The sequence below is a fragment of the Eurypyga helias genome, unplaced genomic scaffold, assembly GCF_000690775.1.
Source record: "Eurypyga helias isolate BGI_N326 unplaced genomic scaffold, ASM69077v1 scaffold13315, whole genome shotgun sequence".
In the NCBI taxonomy this organism is placed as follows: Eukaryota; Metazoa; Chordata; class Aves; order Eurypygiformes; family Eurypygidae; genus Eurypyga; species Eurypyga helias.
The window spans coordinates 22,224-40,749 of record NW_010249563.1 but is presented as its reverse complement, the minus strand read 5'-3'; the positions used below and the strand labels follow the sequence as shown (position 1 = coordinate 40,749).

Genomic DNA, 18,526 nt, shown 5'->3' with positions numbered 1-18,526 from the left:
AAGACCTCGATTCTGCTCTGGTTTTGACTGGCCATATGTGCTCAAGGAAATCGCCTCAGTTTTCTTGCCCTGTGTCTCCTTCTTGCCTTTAATCATCACGGCTGTGAGCTGCTCAGGGCAGACTGTCACATTTATTCAGGGCACAGGTTCATGGCTGCCAATCTCAGCGCAGCAAACAATGGTGATTTTGTGAGGATCGTTTTTATGTGTATTTGCGAGAAATGGTTACTTAGACCTTAACTGAGTGAGAATCAGGAAATGTCTGGCTTATAGTGTTTCCCTCCAGTTCTTTGGCCTGTGGCAAGGAGCTTGTGGGCAAGTGAGCCTCGACCAAGGCAATTGCATTCAGAGAACCAACCAAAGCAGAGAGGTTGATGCATGTCAGCATTTAGCATGGGGTAGAATGAAAAATACTGGAAATACCTTGACCTGAAAACATGGTAGAGTGCAAAAGTTTGCTGCTGCTGTTTTGCAGCTGTTTTAGAGAGCAGCATGTTTGTCTTTCTGTGCAAAACCTTCAGAAGGGCGTGAGGAGTTTGATTACTGCAGCATGAGCAACCTGAAGGTCCCGATCCAGAAAAGTTTTATAATCTTGTCCCAGCCCTTTGCCTGGAATGGGACATGTTACAGACTTAATCTTTTCGGGTAAGTTGCTTTTTTGTTCGTATTGGTAAATGTTGGAGGTAGGAACTTAGGTCAGAAGGTTTTCGGTGGATCCACCTGGTGATTTAAGCCCATCTCTGGCTAATGGGGAAACGTGTGTTAGCAACAAGTTATTCTTACATACTTTTCAGAATACCGTGGTGTAGGTGATGCCTGCTAATGTTAAAAGCACAATATGGTTTTAGCTGAGTTCTGTTGAGGTCTTTGTTTTCATGAAGTTCACGGGATAATAGACAAAATGCCAGCAGGTGGTGCTGAAGAATCCATGGTACAGCTCCTGGGCTTTGCAGGACAAGCCAAGCATGTGTGTTGAACATCACAAACAACTCTTCCTGTTTCTTGTTATAGAGCCTTTTCACAAAATGTTTTACTACAGCGGAGATAACTGTTCCGGTGTCTGCTCTCTCTGGGGTTTTTTGGTCTATATGTTTGCGTCTACCTCCATTTTCCATAAGCGCCCTCAGCGGTAAACTACAATGCTAGCTTGGCTCAGCCGTCCCCGCGATGAGCCGGGGAGGACCTCTGTGCGGGAGGGCGACCTTTGCCTTTTGCTGGAACTGCCCTCGTTGCTCAGCGAGAAATAAACAATTGCTGGCACGCGTAGCCCTCGACGTCGGCGTACGTTCCTGCATAGCTCCGGCTTCTCCAGTAAAGAAGCGGTGAGTTGGGTGCTGTTGCACGGAGAAGGGCTGAAGAGCCGAGAGCTAGAATTTAACAGACGATTTTAGGATTGGCAATTAATTTTTTTTAATGTAATGAGGATAGTATTTGCTGATGGGAGGATAGGTTCCCAAGAGTACAGAATGTTTCCTGGCCGCTGGTAGCAAAGCAGGGATGAAATTTGGTCATCAAGAAGGCTAACTTCATCTTGCCCTTTTTGGCTCGGGTGTGCCAGCTGCTTTAAGATGTTTAAGGGTCTTGCCAGGACTGAAAAAAGGCAGTTGTTCCATGCCTCCCAATTTTGTGCATTAGAGTCCGTTTTTCCTAGATGTCAGCTACATCAGTATTACCATCCTTGCCCAAGGAAGCCGTGTATGAGCAAGGGCTACAGGATGAGGCCATTATGGGCTAGAAAACATGAAAATGTTACCTAAGCAAGCTGAAAGTTTCCTAGGCTCTCCTGAACTTTCTGTTCACAGCAGTGTTCAGCAGCCTTTGAGCTCTGATGGCAAAAACCACTGCTTACAGATTTTTGTCACGTTTGCTTACTGAATAACACCGGAAAAGTAATTTTTTCACATGTGGAATTCAATTCCTCCTCCTCTACAAGAGGACTGAGATTTAGGTCTTTGGGTTTCTGTGAGACTTAATTAATGAGAGTGATTGGAGAATGAAGGATGCCCTGTCAGTGTCACTTATTCCCCATGCTGCTGCTTCTGGGTACTTATGAAATTCGGTGGTTTTGCTTTTAAAGTCAGCATAGCAAGATTTTGGAATTAGACTAGCCGTGTGGTTCTGGCTGGTCAGTCACTAGGAGGGTCAAATTCCAAGCTGGCATGTGTTATTTTCACTCACGTGAATTGTTGCAGGAGCTGCTGCTTTTAGCGAAATCCCAGTAAAACTGGATTCCCACCCCAGTGTTTTTCTTGTATGTGCTATTAATGACGAACGCTGCGTGGGGATTTTCAGCATCTGGAGGCATCTTTCACACCTACATCCAGGGGGAACGATCTCCTCGCACGTGTCGACACGCCTGTTGTTTGATACAGGTCTTTACCAGGCAGCTTTGCGTTTCAGCTCGTGAGTGATTGTTTCTCCTCGCTCCGGAGTCAGCACAGGTAGAATAGAGCAGATGGCTTGTGTTGGCTAAGTGCTTGCTGATACACGGCAAATTGCTCCTGTAACCAACTGATAGGTTTCAAGCTTTAATTGAGGCTTTCAGCAAGGCGCTCAAGAGTGAAAAGCATTCTGCTGAGAAAAACAGCAGCGTAACCATGGGCAAAGGTTCAGGATAGCAGAGTTCAACCCTCTTGGGGATGGCTCCTCCATTTACTTACTGATTTTCTACAGCTTTCCCACCATCATTCAGGACTTCTGCAATGTCGCTTGCAGATTGCAGCTCAGTCCATCAGTGCAGCACACCCCTTCATGCCGAAAACGCGGAGCAGGGGCTGCTGGGTTTGGATTTGCGGCTTGCGGCGGGCTCAGCGTGGCTGCAGAGGTGGCTGTCCTCTGATGCTCTCTTCGAGTCACTGCCTGCCCTGCCTGAGCAGCAGCTTTTCTAGGTCTCCCTTGCATCGCAGGCAGTGGGCTCCTGCTGCCTTTTCTCTTACGTCCATCAACATCGCCAGAATTTAACATCTAATGGACATCTCTAACAGGGAAAGGAAACCTCCCTTACTCCTCCCTCCCCCCGAGCAAGAGTGGATTTGACAGCAGAAGAAAAGATATGTGGGGTGGGCTTGTCTGAGCAGTGTCCCCTTGGGCAAGAGGGTTTCCTTCAGCAGCTGTCCCTCAGGCTGGAGGAGCTGCTCTGAAATCACGTTGTAACTCACCTGAGGAAGGGACAGCCCCGAGCAGGCAGGGCTGCAATAACCCCATGGTCTAGCTCTCACGCTCCCCTCAGCCCCACTTTTTATCCAGCTTTGAATTCTGCTTTGAACTTGATTTCTTCGTAGGACAGGACCAAGGAATAAATTTCAGCACGGAAGATGTATTTGTTGAGCTGGCTGTGTTTGATGCCCTTGGTCAGAAAGGAGTTGCTTCAAGTTACAAAGCTGGCTGGCTGGCTTTGGAGTTTAGATTTTATGTAGTGCTGGAGTGGGTCTAACAAAAAGACCCTTAAAAAAAAAAAAAGGAACTACACGAATAAGAGAAATTAAACTCTGTGATTCAAGTTTCCTGAAGAGTCCCAAGAAATCTGTGATGATGACAGAAGTAGTGCTGGAAGCTTAAAAGCGCTGGTGGACCCTCTGCCCCAAGGAGCTCAGAAGTACAAAGCTTTTTTTTGTTCATTTCCGAAATCCCAAACACATTTGATACTGTCTGCAGCATATTTTTCCATTCCTTTAGCTTTTCAATGGCTTGAAATGCACTGAAAGTGTCACCTACTGCCAGCGTGCTTTTGTACTTGCATGAATTTAATTAAAAAGATAATTGGGTTGCTTTATCAGCCTTTACATGTCAACCCAGTGCCACCCTCTTCTCCCCCCTCTAACAACGCTGACAAACCCAAGGCATCCAAAATCTGTGTTTTTCTGTATTGTTCTCTCCTCTCGTGTTTTCGGTAGGGTACAGAGGTGGCTGCTCTCTGTTGAGCATTAGCTCTGCTGCCGCGGTGGGGTGAAGCAGCTGATGAGCAGAGCCAGCTTGTTGGGATGGTTCCCGCAGGGCTGCCCCGTGCCAGCCGAGGGGGAAATGCCATGCAGAGCTCCAAAACAGAGCAAACCAGAGCAGACCGACCCTTTGCAAACCTCTGCCTCGGTCTCACTGGCGATACACGGCCCAAAGTGTGTGGCTGAAGCTGCGTGACATGGGCAGCTTTTGCGATTTCCCAGGAAATGCTGCTGAGGGATGTCAGATCCATTTTTAGTGCAAAACATTGCATTTCATGTAAACAGAGACGTGCCCAGCTTGTGTTGTTTAATAAACCTGAGGATGTATCCAGACTCCTTGCCACCCTTTGACCAGAGGACGATTGGCACACGGAGAGGAGCGGAAGGGCATGTGAATTGAACGAAACGCTGGGCTCCAGGCAGTTGCTCTCCGTCAGGCGGGCGGGCTCCTTCCCTTCCCGTCCCTTCCTGCCTCCAGCATTGTCTCCAGCGCTGCCTCCAGCGCTGCCCGCTTCGCCAAGCCTCTCCGGGCTCTGCTTGCCGGTGGGAGCGCCGTTTTAACGCTCGTCGTCATTGCCTTGAACGAACAGAGTTTCATCAAGACCCCTCTGGGGATTTGGGGGGGTGGGTTTTCTCTGAAGAATACTATTTATAATACAAAACAACCTCTGTTCCAGTCACTTCTGGCAACATGTCTGCCGAGGAGGTAAGAGTTGGCTTCTGCTTCTGCAGCTGCTCTGTGGACGGGGCGATGAGTGATGCAGCTTGGGCACGGCCAGGAGTAATGCAGGGGCATGCAGGGGGCTGGGGCAGGTGGGACGGGACACCAGGAATGCTTTTCCTGAGAGCGGAAACGCTGTTGCCTGGAAGACTTGGAGACTTTACAAGTTAGCTTCTGTTACAGTCGGAGGCTGTCATAGGATGGTTTAGGCTGGGAGGGACCTTAAAGATCACCTAGTTCCAAGGATCATTCAAGATAGAAACAAAAGCCTGTGCTTCTGCTGAAATTTTCACTGGGAAATTGATTTTAAGTCATTCTGAATGTGAATTCACTGGCGAGCAATGCAGAATAGAGTACCTGTAGAATGTTGTTTTGGTGGCCTGCCTCTCGTTCCCTTTCTCAATGACTGTCTAACAGCTTTGGAAACAGTGCTATAGCAGGTGTCTGTTATTAGCCTGAGGAATAATGTGTTTGCAAGAGGAGATGATGGAAAGAAAGATGCTCTGGAGTTTAAAATCTTACGTTGAAATAAAAAAGGGGGTCACAGCTTTTCATTGCGTTCACAGAAGAACTTGGCTTAGACATCCAAGGTTTTCTTTCCCATTCAAATGTTTTAAGTACAGCTTTTCAGCAATCAGAAGAGGCAAAACTCAAACACAAAGCAGCTCACTGCACAGTGGCATGTACGAAGCGCGTACCCAGTCAGCTTTCAAGGGGTTTATGGTGGTGTCAGTGTGACCCTTTCATTTTTCTTGCAGAAAAAGATTTACAAGTACAAGAAGGTGCTCAGTAACCCCAGCCGCTGGGAGGTGGTGTTGAAGGAGATCAGGACGCTGGTGGACATGGCGCTGACGTCTCCGCTGCAGGATGACTCTATCCACCAGGCACCGCTGGAGATCGTCTCTAAACTGCTCTCGGAGGTACGGCAGGACACTGGCACGTTTAGACGGGAGACAAACAGTAAAAAAGTTTCTGGGTGGGTTTTATTTTAACTTGAGCTGTCAAAACTTCTGCCTTTGGGTCTGCTTGTGACTTGTGCTGACTTGAGTGGAATTTGTACTTGCTGGGGAGAAAGAGAATTTGACCCGTGTTAGGTATATTTCTAGAAACAAAACACAACACATTTCTCTTGAGGCTCTTTTTTTGCGGTTGTTGATTATTTATGGTAAATTTATTACTGGTCTGATTCATGTCTTATTTCAAGTCGGTGGTAAAACTCCCTTGACTTCTATTCCGTTGACTTTGTTTGCATGACTGATAATTCTTGTAGCGATATGTATAAACCAATAAATTAATTGTGCAGCTATTTTATTATTACCAGTTCTGTCAAAGAAAAATATTTCCTTCCTCAGAGGTATCTATCCTCCTTTTATAGCATCTATTTCAAATAGTTAACTTTTCACAGACAGGAAATGTAATCCCAAGCAGGTTTTTCATGTCTCAGAACTGATGTGCAAAGATTTGTTATAAGCAAAAAGAGCTGCTAGCTTTTTTTCTTGCAGTAGGCAAAGATTTTGCAACTCACAGCTTCATAATGTCTGAATGGATCATGCTGCTAAGAAAGCCAAAATCACACTCTCTTTCATAGGTGGCACTATAGGTGAAACATACAGCCTGTCTTAAAACATTTTTGAGAAATGTATCTCTAGCTTTAATTTTCCACCTGGCGTCCTGGTGTTCGTATGCTCAGCTTTCATGGCTGGGGTGGCTTGAATCTGAAGGTGCTGAGGGAGAAGTGGAAGATTGCACCACCCCTCATAGCACATAGCACACCATCTTCTTTTAGAGAATGATTTTAATTTGATAGTTTTATTCTGAAAATAAGTGATTCCAGTCTTGAGCGTTTCTGCTGTGTCTCTTAGTAGCGAAGAGGACTGTGTGTGCGATGTGCCAACTCAGAGTACTCTGTGCTCATTCATTTCTTTTATTCAACTCTTCCAGAACAACAACTTAACCACTCAAGACCACGAGAGCATTATTGTGGTGAGTATCTTTCTGTCAAAATCCGAGGACAAATCTGTATTGTTCGATAACACTTTTGTTAATGCTTGTCTCTACCCCGGTGAAGTAGGGCAAATATGAAAGCATTTCCCCCAATAGAAGACATAGAAGTACGTGAATCAAATGGCAGCTCTCCTTGTGGAACAAAATGTAAAATTTTGACAATTTATCAGAGTGGTGGAACTTGTTTCCTCATCACTGTGATTTAACTTCAGTCACTGGCAATTTCCAGGAGACTTTCCCAGTGATCTAATCTAGAACCTCACCACAACCTGATCGTATCACGTCTCCCTGACTCTTTCTGCATCACAGCAAGGTGGCACGTAGCTGCCTGTAAGTGTGAATTGTGCTTAACTGCTGCTTAAGATGCCATTTTAGCTGGAATCGGTCACTGAGATAAGTTTCTGAAGTGGTGTTTACTTTTTTGAGGTAGAATCACAGACTGGTTTGGGTTGGAAGGGACCTTAAAGCCCATTCAGTGCCACCCCCTGCCATGGGCAGGAACAGTTCCCACTAGACCAGGTTGCCCCAAGCCTCATCCAGCCTGGCCTTGGACACTGCTACCACTTTTCACTTCACTGTTGCGCCAAAGGATGATTCAGGCCTCCAGTTACAACTGGGTGTTTTGGGGGAAGGATGTTTTGGTAACAGAGCTAAGGTGGCCTTACTGTGAGCAGGAAGGACCAGGGGGCCTCCACAGATCCTTTCAGCTGAAATTATTCACCAGTGTGATGGCATCCTCAGCTTGCTGAAGGGTGTCCTGCCCTTCTGCAGGCTGTGCCCGCACCATGCAGGGGATGGCAGTTTCTGGGCATTCAGAGCTCGCTGCCGTTACACAGCTAACGTGCTGTTCTTAGGAGGTATTGCTAATACTGAGTATTTATGTAGCATCTCAGAAGTACACGGTGATTGGCAGCTGCAACCAGCGTTTCTGCTCTATCTGATGCCGGAACGGATCAATATTACAACCAACTCCTTCCCGGTATGGAAGGGGAAGCGTCTGTTGCCATAACTGGGCAACGTGAGACAGCCAGTTTCTGCCTTTAACCACAGCACATGTAAGGAAAACATGGGCTGTTTTCATGCTGTCACGCTTCCACGTAGGAAGGAGCCGTGACCCGCTTGAATAGCATGTGTAGGGTTATTCCCTACATTCAGCAAAGATTGGAATAAACAATAAAGCTCATTTTTCTGGGGCTGGCAGCCAGCCAGCCAGTTACACCTCTGATGCAGTGATCCTCTGACAGGTACCAGCCAGGTATAAACAACCGGTGCTTTGCAGTACACGGCCCCTGTGGTTTGGCAGGCCTTACAGCAAACCCTCCGAAAGCTGGGTCCAGGGAAGATCTTTAGCTGAGATGTTGGATGTGTAGCAAGGATATTCTAGTCTCCCGCTGCTGGAGGAGCACCACGAGAAGAAGAGTGAACAGTTGCAGGAGGATGACACACGATAACGAACAGAAACTTCACAACTGTGTGCAACCAAAACAGGTCTTCGCTGATGTGCTTGGGTTTCATTGTTAAAGTTCACATTAATCTTGACCTGTTTTCTGTGTGAAAGTGGCTGTTGTGAAACACAGTCGTTGCAAGCAGACTTGCTGGGGCTGAAATCCTTAAGGAGAGGAGGGGGAGAGCAAAAAACCAATGCAGGCTGCCTTAGTAAAACTCCAAATGCCATCCAGATAAAATATCTGGTGTTCAGTTGCATAATACAAAATGTCCTAGCTGCTGTGTTGAGAGTCTTACTTTTAAATGGGTACTGGGAATCCCTTTAGCTCAAGACTGGAAAAGCCCGAAGGCATCACAGAGAGAGAATACATTGTTCTAGTACCATTTTCTAATTTACAAAGGAAGTAACAACAACATAAGTTCATTAGACCCTCAGTGGCAGTTATGATCTCTAATGTATTTATCAAACGTAAGCACATCGGTTTGTGTAGCAACAAAGAAGGAATGGTTGATCTCAGCTTTCACAGAGTTACATGCTTGATTTTGATGAGTAGGGTCCTCCAAGGTGAGAACAGTGCTACTCTACTTTTACTGAGTTACTCGTCACAAGAAGAGCTCAAACCCTTTATAAAGGATATGTGTGTGTATGTGGTGGTTTTCACTTTTTCCTTTTAGGGAGATGTTATAGCTGAAACAGTGAGCCAGATTCATCCTTGGTGTATTACATCCTAAAACATTGATCTGCTCCTCCTTTCATTTAAACCGGTATAAAAACTGTACTCCTTCGCTGTGTTTTATGTAATTACACTGATGTAGTTAAAAGCAAAATTTTCCAGAGTTTTCATAGCAGACATGTGCTTGAGGTTACATGGAAAATAAACATGCAGCCCATTTTTAATTTCTCTATTGATGCTTTTGTCCTTCTTTTTTAAAAGTGAGCCTTCCCTCCCCCACCCCAAGAAAAAGATTTCCCTGCAAAATGCTTATTATTTTTTTATTTTTCTCTCTCTTTTTCTTTTTAAAGGCAATTGCACCTTTGCTGGAAAACAACCATCCTCCCCCTGACCTCTGTGAATTCTTCTGCAAGGTATCAGAACAGCTTTGCTTTCTGAAATCTCACAGTTGTATGAGAGTGTAGTTCTTTGAGGGGGTTACTGGGTTTTTTTCTGTAACTCCCTTATCTTATGCCCAAATTGATTTCCGTTTTTGGTCAACATCCAACCGTATTGGGATAGTTAACAGCACCATTATGATAAATAGATTCCAATCTTTAGTTGCTCAGTCCTGTTACTATTTTGGGTTAAAATCTTCAGACTTCCACAACCCAGTCTGGCTACAAGGCATGTCCTACTGCTGTTCTGTTTCGCTAAAGCAAAAATCATTGGAGTCACCGCTCAGACGAGCTGGTAACGTGACGCTTGACTCAGCCCTAACAGGATTACATCACAGGGTAATGGCAGTTGGAAGATCGTAAGGACCCATCTGCTTTCCTGGGATGCTGGGCTTCCATGCTTGTGCTGTATCAGTACCCCCCAGGATCCACCACGGGATTTTAGCCTGGATACCAAGGGTGGGTGGTCTGTGCCGTTACACTGCCTGTGTCTACATATCTTTTTGTCCCCCATCCCTTTACTTTTAAAACTGTTGGCAAGTTTCAACCATATTTGACACAAGAAGTCCCAAAAATACTACATTCTGGTGAGTTTTTTGAAGAATAGGCAGTAGGAAAAGGCACTCGTGTAGTCCATGAGTTCCCATTGTAATCTTCTATTGGATAGCAGCAAATCCATAGGAGAAAGCAGTGTTTTCTGCCTACCCTAATCCCAGGAAAGATTAACCTAGCCCTTGGATCTTGTTAATCATGGGGTGTGAAGCCAGAGGAGACTCGTCTTCATGGTTTCTGCGGATCACAGAATGACTTGTTGCTCGTTCCAGCACTGCCGAGAGCGCCCACGGTCCATGGTTGTGATAGAAGTGTTCACACCAGTGGTACAGAGGATTCTCAAACACAACATGGTGAGTGCACCTGTTAGGGAACTTGGTCAGTTTGGAGAAGTTTTACTGTCATTGCTTTTCCTCATGAGTAGCTGCTTTATTGCCTGTAATGCAGAAAGCACTGTGATACCTAAATCTAACTCCCCAGACTATCAACGCTGCAGGTAATTGTGTGTTGGTTTGTAAATGCAGAACTAATAAGCATTCAGTGGGACTTTGGAAAGCATCTAACCAAAACCAGGGTTTGAGGAACGTGTCTTTTGGCAGCAGTGCCAGCATATGCAGTTCCAGCTCTCTCCCACCTGGCTCTTGGCTCCTTATTTACTCCCTACATGCCATCTGTGTAGTTATAATGGCTTAAAATCAATTAAATAACAAAATCAGAATAGGGACTTCATTGATTTTGAGCTGAAACCCTCAACATTTATTTTCTTGAAGACACCCCCAGCTCTTTGGATTTCCTTTTTTTTTTTAGGCTCATGTCCGATGAGTTCTTACTGAGGTTTCCTGAATTTCCTTAAGCTTTTCTGCTGTTTTTCTAACTTCTTGTTCCAGGAACTGTGTGCTCTGTCATTTTATGATTGTTCTCTCCCAGGGTGCTTTCTCTCTTCTCATCACCAATCAATTCCTTGCTAGTGGTTGGATAAATCCTGGGAGACTGCCCTGCCAGCTTTGGTCTTTCCACCTCATGTACCAGATTTTCCCCCCTGAGTCTGGAGATATCTTACATGATCCATATTCCTTTCCTAAGAGGGGTCTGAGCCCTCCATTTTTGGGGGCATGTTAAGTTTCCTGCCATGGTTTTTAAGTTACATAAAGAAACTTTACTTCACAATGCAGTGGCACAGTAACAAATAAATAAAATATTTAAGACAGTTGACTTGACTGAGATCTCAAGGATGGGTCTCATGCCTCTGTACCTACACAATCAACGTCTTTTCATTAACTGCTGTAACTGTAGAGACCATCCGTCGTCCCGCTGTGGACAGCATGAACCCAGTAGAAAATAGTTCCTATTTCTTATTTTTACAGCAGTATTATTATTTAGGTTCTTGAGTTTACAGAACTAGGTAGAAAGCCCAAGATGGCAAAAAGGTCGTATTCCTGGCTCTGTGCCTGTACTCTGCAGACATGTAAACATTTTTGAATATTCTGTAGTGTTCAATGAAATAGTCTGTAAATGTTATTCTTGGATTCTGGACTGATTTTTTTTTTTTTTTTAAGCATCCAGAGCTCTTGAGGGGTCTCAAATAAAATCTAAATGCATAGTGTAGTGCTTGTATTTGGTTAGCTTCAGAGAATTGGGTATATTTACCATACTTAACATTTGCAGATTGAAAATCAACATGTCTGTACCGCAGCGTGTAGTCAGGGACTTTACGGTGTCATATATTAATTGGAGTGGATATGGGCACTTTACTGCTCTCCAGGGACTTCTGTACTGAATAGTCTCTTGGAGAATGTGTGTATGTAAATAACGTTATCCTTTGGGGGGATGGCGTGGTTGGCAGCAAACTTCATCCCCTCGGGAGGCCCCCTGCAATTCCGTGTGCTCCAGGCAGACCTGGCTGTCTGTCCCGCCTTGGCTGCTGATTTGCTCCGTGGTCTCCGATAAGTTCACAACAAGTCTTGTTCCATGCGTTCCCACCTATAAAACAGGGAAAGTGTGTCATTTGTCTGTCATTTTGCAATCTCAGCAGGAGGAGGATGGCTTTTTGTCTTACTGCTGGGTTCCATGCAGGACTGCAGACTGCTGTGTGCAGAGTTGTTTGGGGAGTGCTCAGCAGCCTCTCGCCACCTTTGAATTTCAGCTGTTTGTAGGCTCAGCCCATATGTTTGAATATAAGCGCTATTGTTTGGCTGGGGTTTTGTTTGTTTTGGGGTTTTTCTGGGGGCAAACAGTATTGATGGTGTTGTTGTTCTGTACCTGGTATGGTGACAGGGCATCACGCTTTATTTAGAGAGCTATTTTACTTTCGAGCGGTCAGCAATGACATCCTCTTTATGATCTCTTGGACTTTCGTTCTCACTTCAGTTTTACAGGTTGAAAAATGTCATAAACAAATTGCACCTGCAAAAGCTACCTTGCAAGGGGTGTTCGTGAAATTAAATGGCACCAGATAATACATGAAGCACACATGCCATTAAGCCAAGGGTATTTGCACCCACCTGAAGCAGCTGTTGGAAGTTTGATGATTTTTAATTGTTGTACCAACTGTGGAACTGCCCACAGTCCCTTTGCTGGGCCAAGTTACCAGGTAGCCATTCAGTACTAGCAAAGAGGGACACAGACTTGAAGGAGACATCGTTCTGCTTAGGCTTGTATTCACATTTTTGGTAATTTTCTCTGGCTGTACAACCTATGAGATGTTAATGTTGGTTGTGCTGCATAAGTGCCTGGAACCAAAATACGTAACGGAAGGTTTCAGTGCTTTGGGAGTGTATCTTGCCTTTTACAGACCACCAGTTCGTTGCCGCTTGTGGCATTTCTTTAAAACTTCAGTTGCCATTTGTTTTTTTCAGGATGACCCTTCCTCCACAGCCAGCTGCTTGGGGGATAACCGGGAGGGCCGCTCTGTGCTCAGCGGGCCCTGCTCGCTGCTGGGAAATGTGTATGTGGTTCTGTGACTCCTGCGTAGTGAGGTTCCACCTGTGTACGTGTGAAGAAATGGGCTGGGGAATAACACTCGCCAGATTGCAGATTTTACTCCTTTCACATCTAAAAATAGCAGGCGATGTGAGGAGATGCAGAGTTTCAGTTGGCAGGTGCCTTTCCGACTGCAGGATTTAAAGTGGCTGTTGAGCTCACCTGCCAAAATCACATTGTAGCTGGAGTAAAGCCCCTGGAGAAAGAACTGATCTCTGATTTTATACCTGACCGCTTACTGATCGCATGTCAAAAAGATGTTCTGTAAAAACCAGAAGAGAGAAGATCTGAGATGTGAAAGTAAAAAAATTATTTTTCAGTTGCATTTCTAAAATACTGCAGTTGGGAGTGGAAGCAAAAATGCAAAACAACAAAAAATGCATTTCAAAATAAAGGTGTAACAAGTGAAGTGTACAAAAGAAATGTACGTTCAGGTAGGATTTTTTTTTTCCTTGCATTAAACACATCTTTTGTTTCCAGGTGGCTATAGGGGTAAGATGAGAACTGGAAAAGCATGTCATTATTAGTGGGAAGGACATCACTTCAGCACTTGAAGCTGTCAGCATAATAACAAAGTGAATGCAGTTGGTTCTAAGTTGATTTCTTTTGAAAACCCACAGTTTCGATGCACGTTGCATGCAAGTTTCACCGTCTTCACCGAGTCTCTCCTTTTTGGACAGGATTTTGGGAAGTGCCCTCGGTTGCGGCTGTTTACTCAGGAGTATATTCTGGCTTTGAATGAGCTGAATGCTGGAATGGAGGTGGTGAAGAAGTTTATTCATAGGTTAGTTACATTTTTAATTTATGACCTATTTCCAGTCCTGTGCACACGATTCGCTGTGTTACTTTCCCAGCCCTGCTCATCTCTTTACTGGCTGTGCTGGTGCTTTTTTGTACTGGCAAACAGCACATCAGCTCGAAGAGTCCACATGGCAGTGTTGGTGGTCTTTTTTTAACTGATTCTCAGGTATGGATGGGGTTTTTGCCTAGTTACACACTGGAAGCAAGTGGATTTTGCTGTGTGTGCATTCTATTTACATGTTTAGCTTCAGAGAGATTCCCCTTAACTTTAGACCACGTAATGCTCAGTCATGTGTGAGATTTTGGGGGGGCTGTAGGTATGCCACATCAAATAAACTGAGGATGCAGTGTAGTCTTATTCACAAAGAGGGCCATTGGGTAGGGATTTACAGGGTTAAAATAACTCTCTGTCATAGTCCTTCTGAAGATTCCTCAAGGTTGACTATCCAGTTCTGGCACCCCCTTCTGTCTGACTGTGCCCACAGAAACCTTCCTCACAATGATGTCATCTTGGGTTTTGTTTTTCAGCATGCATGGTCCAACTGGACAATGCCCCCATCCCAGAGTCCTGCCAAATCTTGTAGCTGTCTGCTTAGCAGCCATTTATTCGTGTTACGAGGAATTTATCAACAGGTCAGTATGAATTCCCAGCTGGCAGCATGTTACTCGCTTCCAAACCCACGGCATCTGTAAACAAGAGCGGTGCGAGCATGGGTGTGGGTATGTGAGAGTGTGTCTTCGTTCTCACTCTGCTCACTGCTCGCTTGACATGTGGGAGCTCTGGTCAGTCACAGGTGTGTGTTTGTAGGTATGTGACTATGTTTGTTACACTTTGTGTGCCTGAAAACCTGAAAGATGCTGTACTTCCATTCGCTTGTACTCACTGTGGCTTGTTTTGGGGCATGGCAGTCTGGAACGGCACATCTTTGGCTCCCGTGCTTGAAAATGGGGGCAATGCTGGTGATGCAAGGAGCTTGGCAATTCCCACTGCAGAAGTACTGTAAGCTGCAGTAACTTCCAGGGTGAACAGCCAGCTGCATCCTGATCTTGGCCACACTTGAGATATTCCTCTAAGACAGACTGCAGCTGTAACCAGCCTTTTTAGGCCAGCAGAAGATGAGAGTCTCTGGGAATTAGGCACTGTCCAGGGCAGTGTCTGTTTTGCTCCTTTTCTGGCACATGAAGTCTGTGTTACACCTAAAGCAAAGGGAAGGATGAGATGTCAAAGAAGGGGTTGTATGTAAATCCCTGTATATCCACAGCTTTGAACCCAAGCTGGTTTCACAATGCTGTCTCCATTATTGTGGAAAATTTTGATTCCTGACTTACTGCAAAATAGGTGCTGCAGTTCTTGACACACGAGCCAGTTTCCAGGAGATGCAGAGGGTTCCCCTCTACTCTGTTTCTTGTTTGTTTATGCCTATCTGACTTTCCTCATGGTAGAGCACGGACGGGAGCTGCTTAGTGTCCAACAAAAATTCCAGACGTGAGGGCTGCAGACAAATGTCTGGGCATGTACTGTAGCCAGATACATACTTGGGCATGGATTCTGTTACAGCTTTGCACAACTTGGATGGGAAAGTTCCCCTTTATGCTAATCTGGCATGTCAGTTAGAGTAATGAAAACTTGAATCTTTGTAGAATCGGGGCTGCAGAACAGTCCTATTGGAGCCTTTTTAATGAGTTTTTTTTTAATTGATTTCAATAATCCTGTTACACAGGAGAAAGCATCTGGTGGACTGGGGTGAAACGCAGTGGGAAATTGCAGAAGACCTTGGCTTCTCGGTGCTGCACTCTCTCTCCTGCTCTCTGCCATTGTGTCTGTCTATTGAAATTATTTATTTGTATTTTAAATTCAGTCGAGACAATTCGCCAAGCCTGAAGGAGATTCGGAATGGCTGCCAGCAGCAGTGTGACCGGAAGCCTAATCTCCCCCTCCGCCTTCTTCACACAAGCCCTGACCTGGTCTCTCAGGAGGCCACCTTGACTGAATCCCGTCTCAAACCAGTTATTGTCACTTCCAATGAGATCCATGTGGAAGTGGAGCGCAACAACACAGCTAATCAGAAGATGACAGCCAACGTTGGCAATGACAGCGAGCCCAACCTGATTGACTGCTTGATGGTCAGTCCCACCTGCAGCACCATGAGCATTGAGCTGAGTGCCCAGGCAGACAGGATCCTTGGCTGTTACGTTGAAATACTCAAGATGCTGTGAGTAACTCTTTAAAACAGCTTTTTGAACAATGTCATCTTAACAACGGGGGGTTTCACCCACAGGCCTGTCATCTTCAACATCTGTGGCCAGCAAGCACATGGTTATAAATCCAACTCCAGCTCCACAGTCCAGCCTCTGCAAGAGACATCTGGCACTGCCAGTGCGTTCTAAAAATAGCATTAGGAAGATGAAAATGGAAAGTTTATTTGTACAGTGAGCCTCAGGCATATTACAGAAGACAGGATGTTGTTGCCAGTGGTTTCTGTTTTGTTCTTGCCCACCAAAAAAAAAAGACCCATCCATTTGTCTCCTCTGGAGCTCTCGGGATTGCCTGAGAGAGAGCTGGGAAAGACAGGCCTGTGCTAGTCCCAGTGCTGGTGCAGTGATAGGCAGTACTGCTCCCTTGGCTTCCTCAGGAGCTGGATGAGGTCAGTGTCTTTCACTTAGGTGTTCTCCCTTCACGTGTTCGTATGAATTTTATGACTGTTCGGATTTACTTGTATTAGAGTGGAGTCTCTCTTGGTTGACCAGTTGCGGTGGTACAGCAGACCTGTGTTAAAGAACGGGTGCTCAAGTAGCCTTCACAAAATGGTGGCTCCATGGTTACCTAGGAGGCAGGTCCTCTGAATATCTTCGAGAGGAGTATAAAATAAAAAGTTCTTTGGGAAAAGCTTTTTTTTCTTCTGGATAAATAAATGAAAGGGAGTAACACAAAAGGTGGACTGCAGAATGGAAGCTTATAGTAGAAATCCAGTAAACCAACCCAAACCAACTTTGTTGACTTTGACAGCCAGCTCTGCTACTGTGTTGCAGTATGTCTTTGGGCAAATTGTTCTATTCCTACATTAATTATTTTTAAACAGTGTAGGGCTTAATAGAGCAATAGTTGAGTTTTCTAGGACACAGGACTCCGTGGTTGAAACTTGAACTCCACTGTAAACCATGAGCATGTGGTTACACTGAAGTCAAATACAAAGCTTGGGCGTATGCTCTAAAGGAGTTAAGTCCAACTGCTGTAATGGAGGTTTTTGTGAAAGTTTTGTCCCATGTACTCGTTTTTTTCAAAATACATAGTGCCAATTTTCATCGTAATTCATTCACTCACTGCAGAGCTGGCTTGTGTATACATACAAGTAAGCATGCACTCAGAACTGGAGACAGAACGGAGAATCCAAGAGTCTGTTCCCATTAGATCCTTGAGCAAGAAGTTGCTGAAGGCTAAATTTTTTCCCCATTGCCTAGCTTCTTCAGCCTTTATAAATGTTTGCATTAAAAAAGCACAGCATCTGACTTGGCTTCATTTGGTGGCTTCAAAGTCTTCATGCACCGAGGTGCTACATTAAGCACATCGTGTATTTATTCCCGTCCTCTTGACTCTATATGTTTTCCATAAACACTGTGAACTCTCGCAGTCCTGATGCTGGCTTGGATGCTGACTCACTGAGCATTGACGGTTTTGGTTTCATCATGCAGCTGACACACACTCACAAACAAATTCACAAATGGGCATGTTCTCTCTCACAGTCTCTCCGCATCTTAAACGTTTGATATATCAAGTCTCAGTTCCCATATAATTTCCTACACAAAGAACTCTTATTTCACTCCATACCTTAAAATAACCTGAGTTTTTTATGTGTTTGCTGTCTTTTTAAAAATGAAGCTCTTCATCAGCCGGAGTGAAAATGGGAGTCTGTTGTTGTTGTCGCAGGGGTTGTAGGTGTGGAACAGCTTTGTGCCCTTTTTTAGCTTGTGCAGTGGTAATTCCGAAGGGTGAAACCCTCAGGATGTGTATGGTGAAGGACCAGCGCTACAGAGCTGGTGCAGCCCCCCTCAGATCGCTTTCCCAGAGCCCACACCCTGCTCGAGAAATCGCAGCCTGTGAGGATATAGGATGGTTTCTAAGGCAGAGCCGTGGCTGGTCGGTAGTGCAGCTCCACTGATTTGAGTTCCCTTCCATTCCTGTGCATGCCTTGATGCTTTTTCAGACCTGGGAGCTTTAATGCAGAAGTGAGTTCTGTTCTCGATTCTGCTACTATCTTACTAGAAGGTTTTAGATAAGTCGCTTCTTTTTGTGCCTCAGTTTCCTTATCCGTAAAATATAGGTGAAGATTTTGAAAGTTGTATTCTAAACTCTGAAACCAGTAATGGAAAAGCATTGTAGAAGGGCAAGTAGCTATTAACAAAAACGAAAGGTAATGCTGTTGTGATGCTGATTCTTTGCATGCTCAAACTCTTCGTCAACAAAGGCTTTTTGATGTACTAAATAGTAATATTGTACTTTGAAAAAACAAGAATATGAAGAAAGAGGGTTGGAGACTGTGCGAGTAGGAAGAAAACATTCATTATAAACCAACTACTATCCAGGAGCTGAGCTCTCAGCAGGCAGTCACTAAGATAACGTTCTTATTAATAACAGTGGTAAGCCAAACAGAAATAAGTTGGTTAGCGTTGAATTTCATTGTTCTTTTAGGTGTCTGACTCAGTATCATCATCAAAACAACAGAATGGCCAACAATGACATCTTTTTTACATAATTAATTTAGGGCAGCAGGGAGTAATTTATTTAGGCAGATTTTAATTATTGAAAGTCTAGCAAGTAGGAATTCTTAACAGAATCTTCCACAGAGGACATTTTATTCTTCACCTGACTCCTACGCAATACTTACTCTTTTGGGAGAAAAAAAGCACTTCTAATATTGATAAAAAGGTAACAGCAATTATTTAATAGTCACTGTAAAGCCTCACTTTTTGCACAGA

The 18,526-nt window shown here is 44.7% G+C and overlaps 1 protein-coding gene across 1 annotated transcript in view; it reads left to right on the top strand.

The window, feature by feature from the left end:
• Nucleotides 1-18,526, top strand: part of CMIP (c-Maf inducing protein) — a 62,535-nt gene that overhangs the window by 22,899 nt on the left and 21,110 nt on the right. Inside the window, exons 3-9 of the mRNA XM_010151409.1 lie at nucleotides 5,418-5,579; nucleotides 6,601-6,642; nucleotides 9,134-9,196; nucleotides 10,045-10,125; nucleotides 13,432-13,535; nucleotides 14,081-14,185; nucleotides 15,412-15,765. Of these exons, the coding sequence (XP_010149711.1) occupies nucleotides 5,418-5,579; nucleotides 6,601-6,642; nucleotides 9,134-9,196; nucleotides 10,045-10,125; nucleotides 13,432-13,535; nucleotides 14,081-14,185; nucleotides 15,412-15,765 (911 nt within the window). The remainder of the gene's footprint in view (nucleotides 1-5,417; nucleotides 5,580-6,600; nucleotides 6,643-9,133; nucleotides 9,197-10,044; nucleotides 10,126-13,431; nucleotides 13,536-14,080; nucleotides 14,186-15,411; nucleotides 15,766-18,526) is intronic.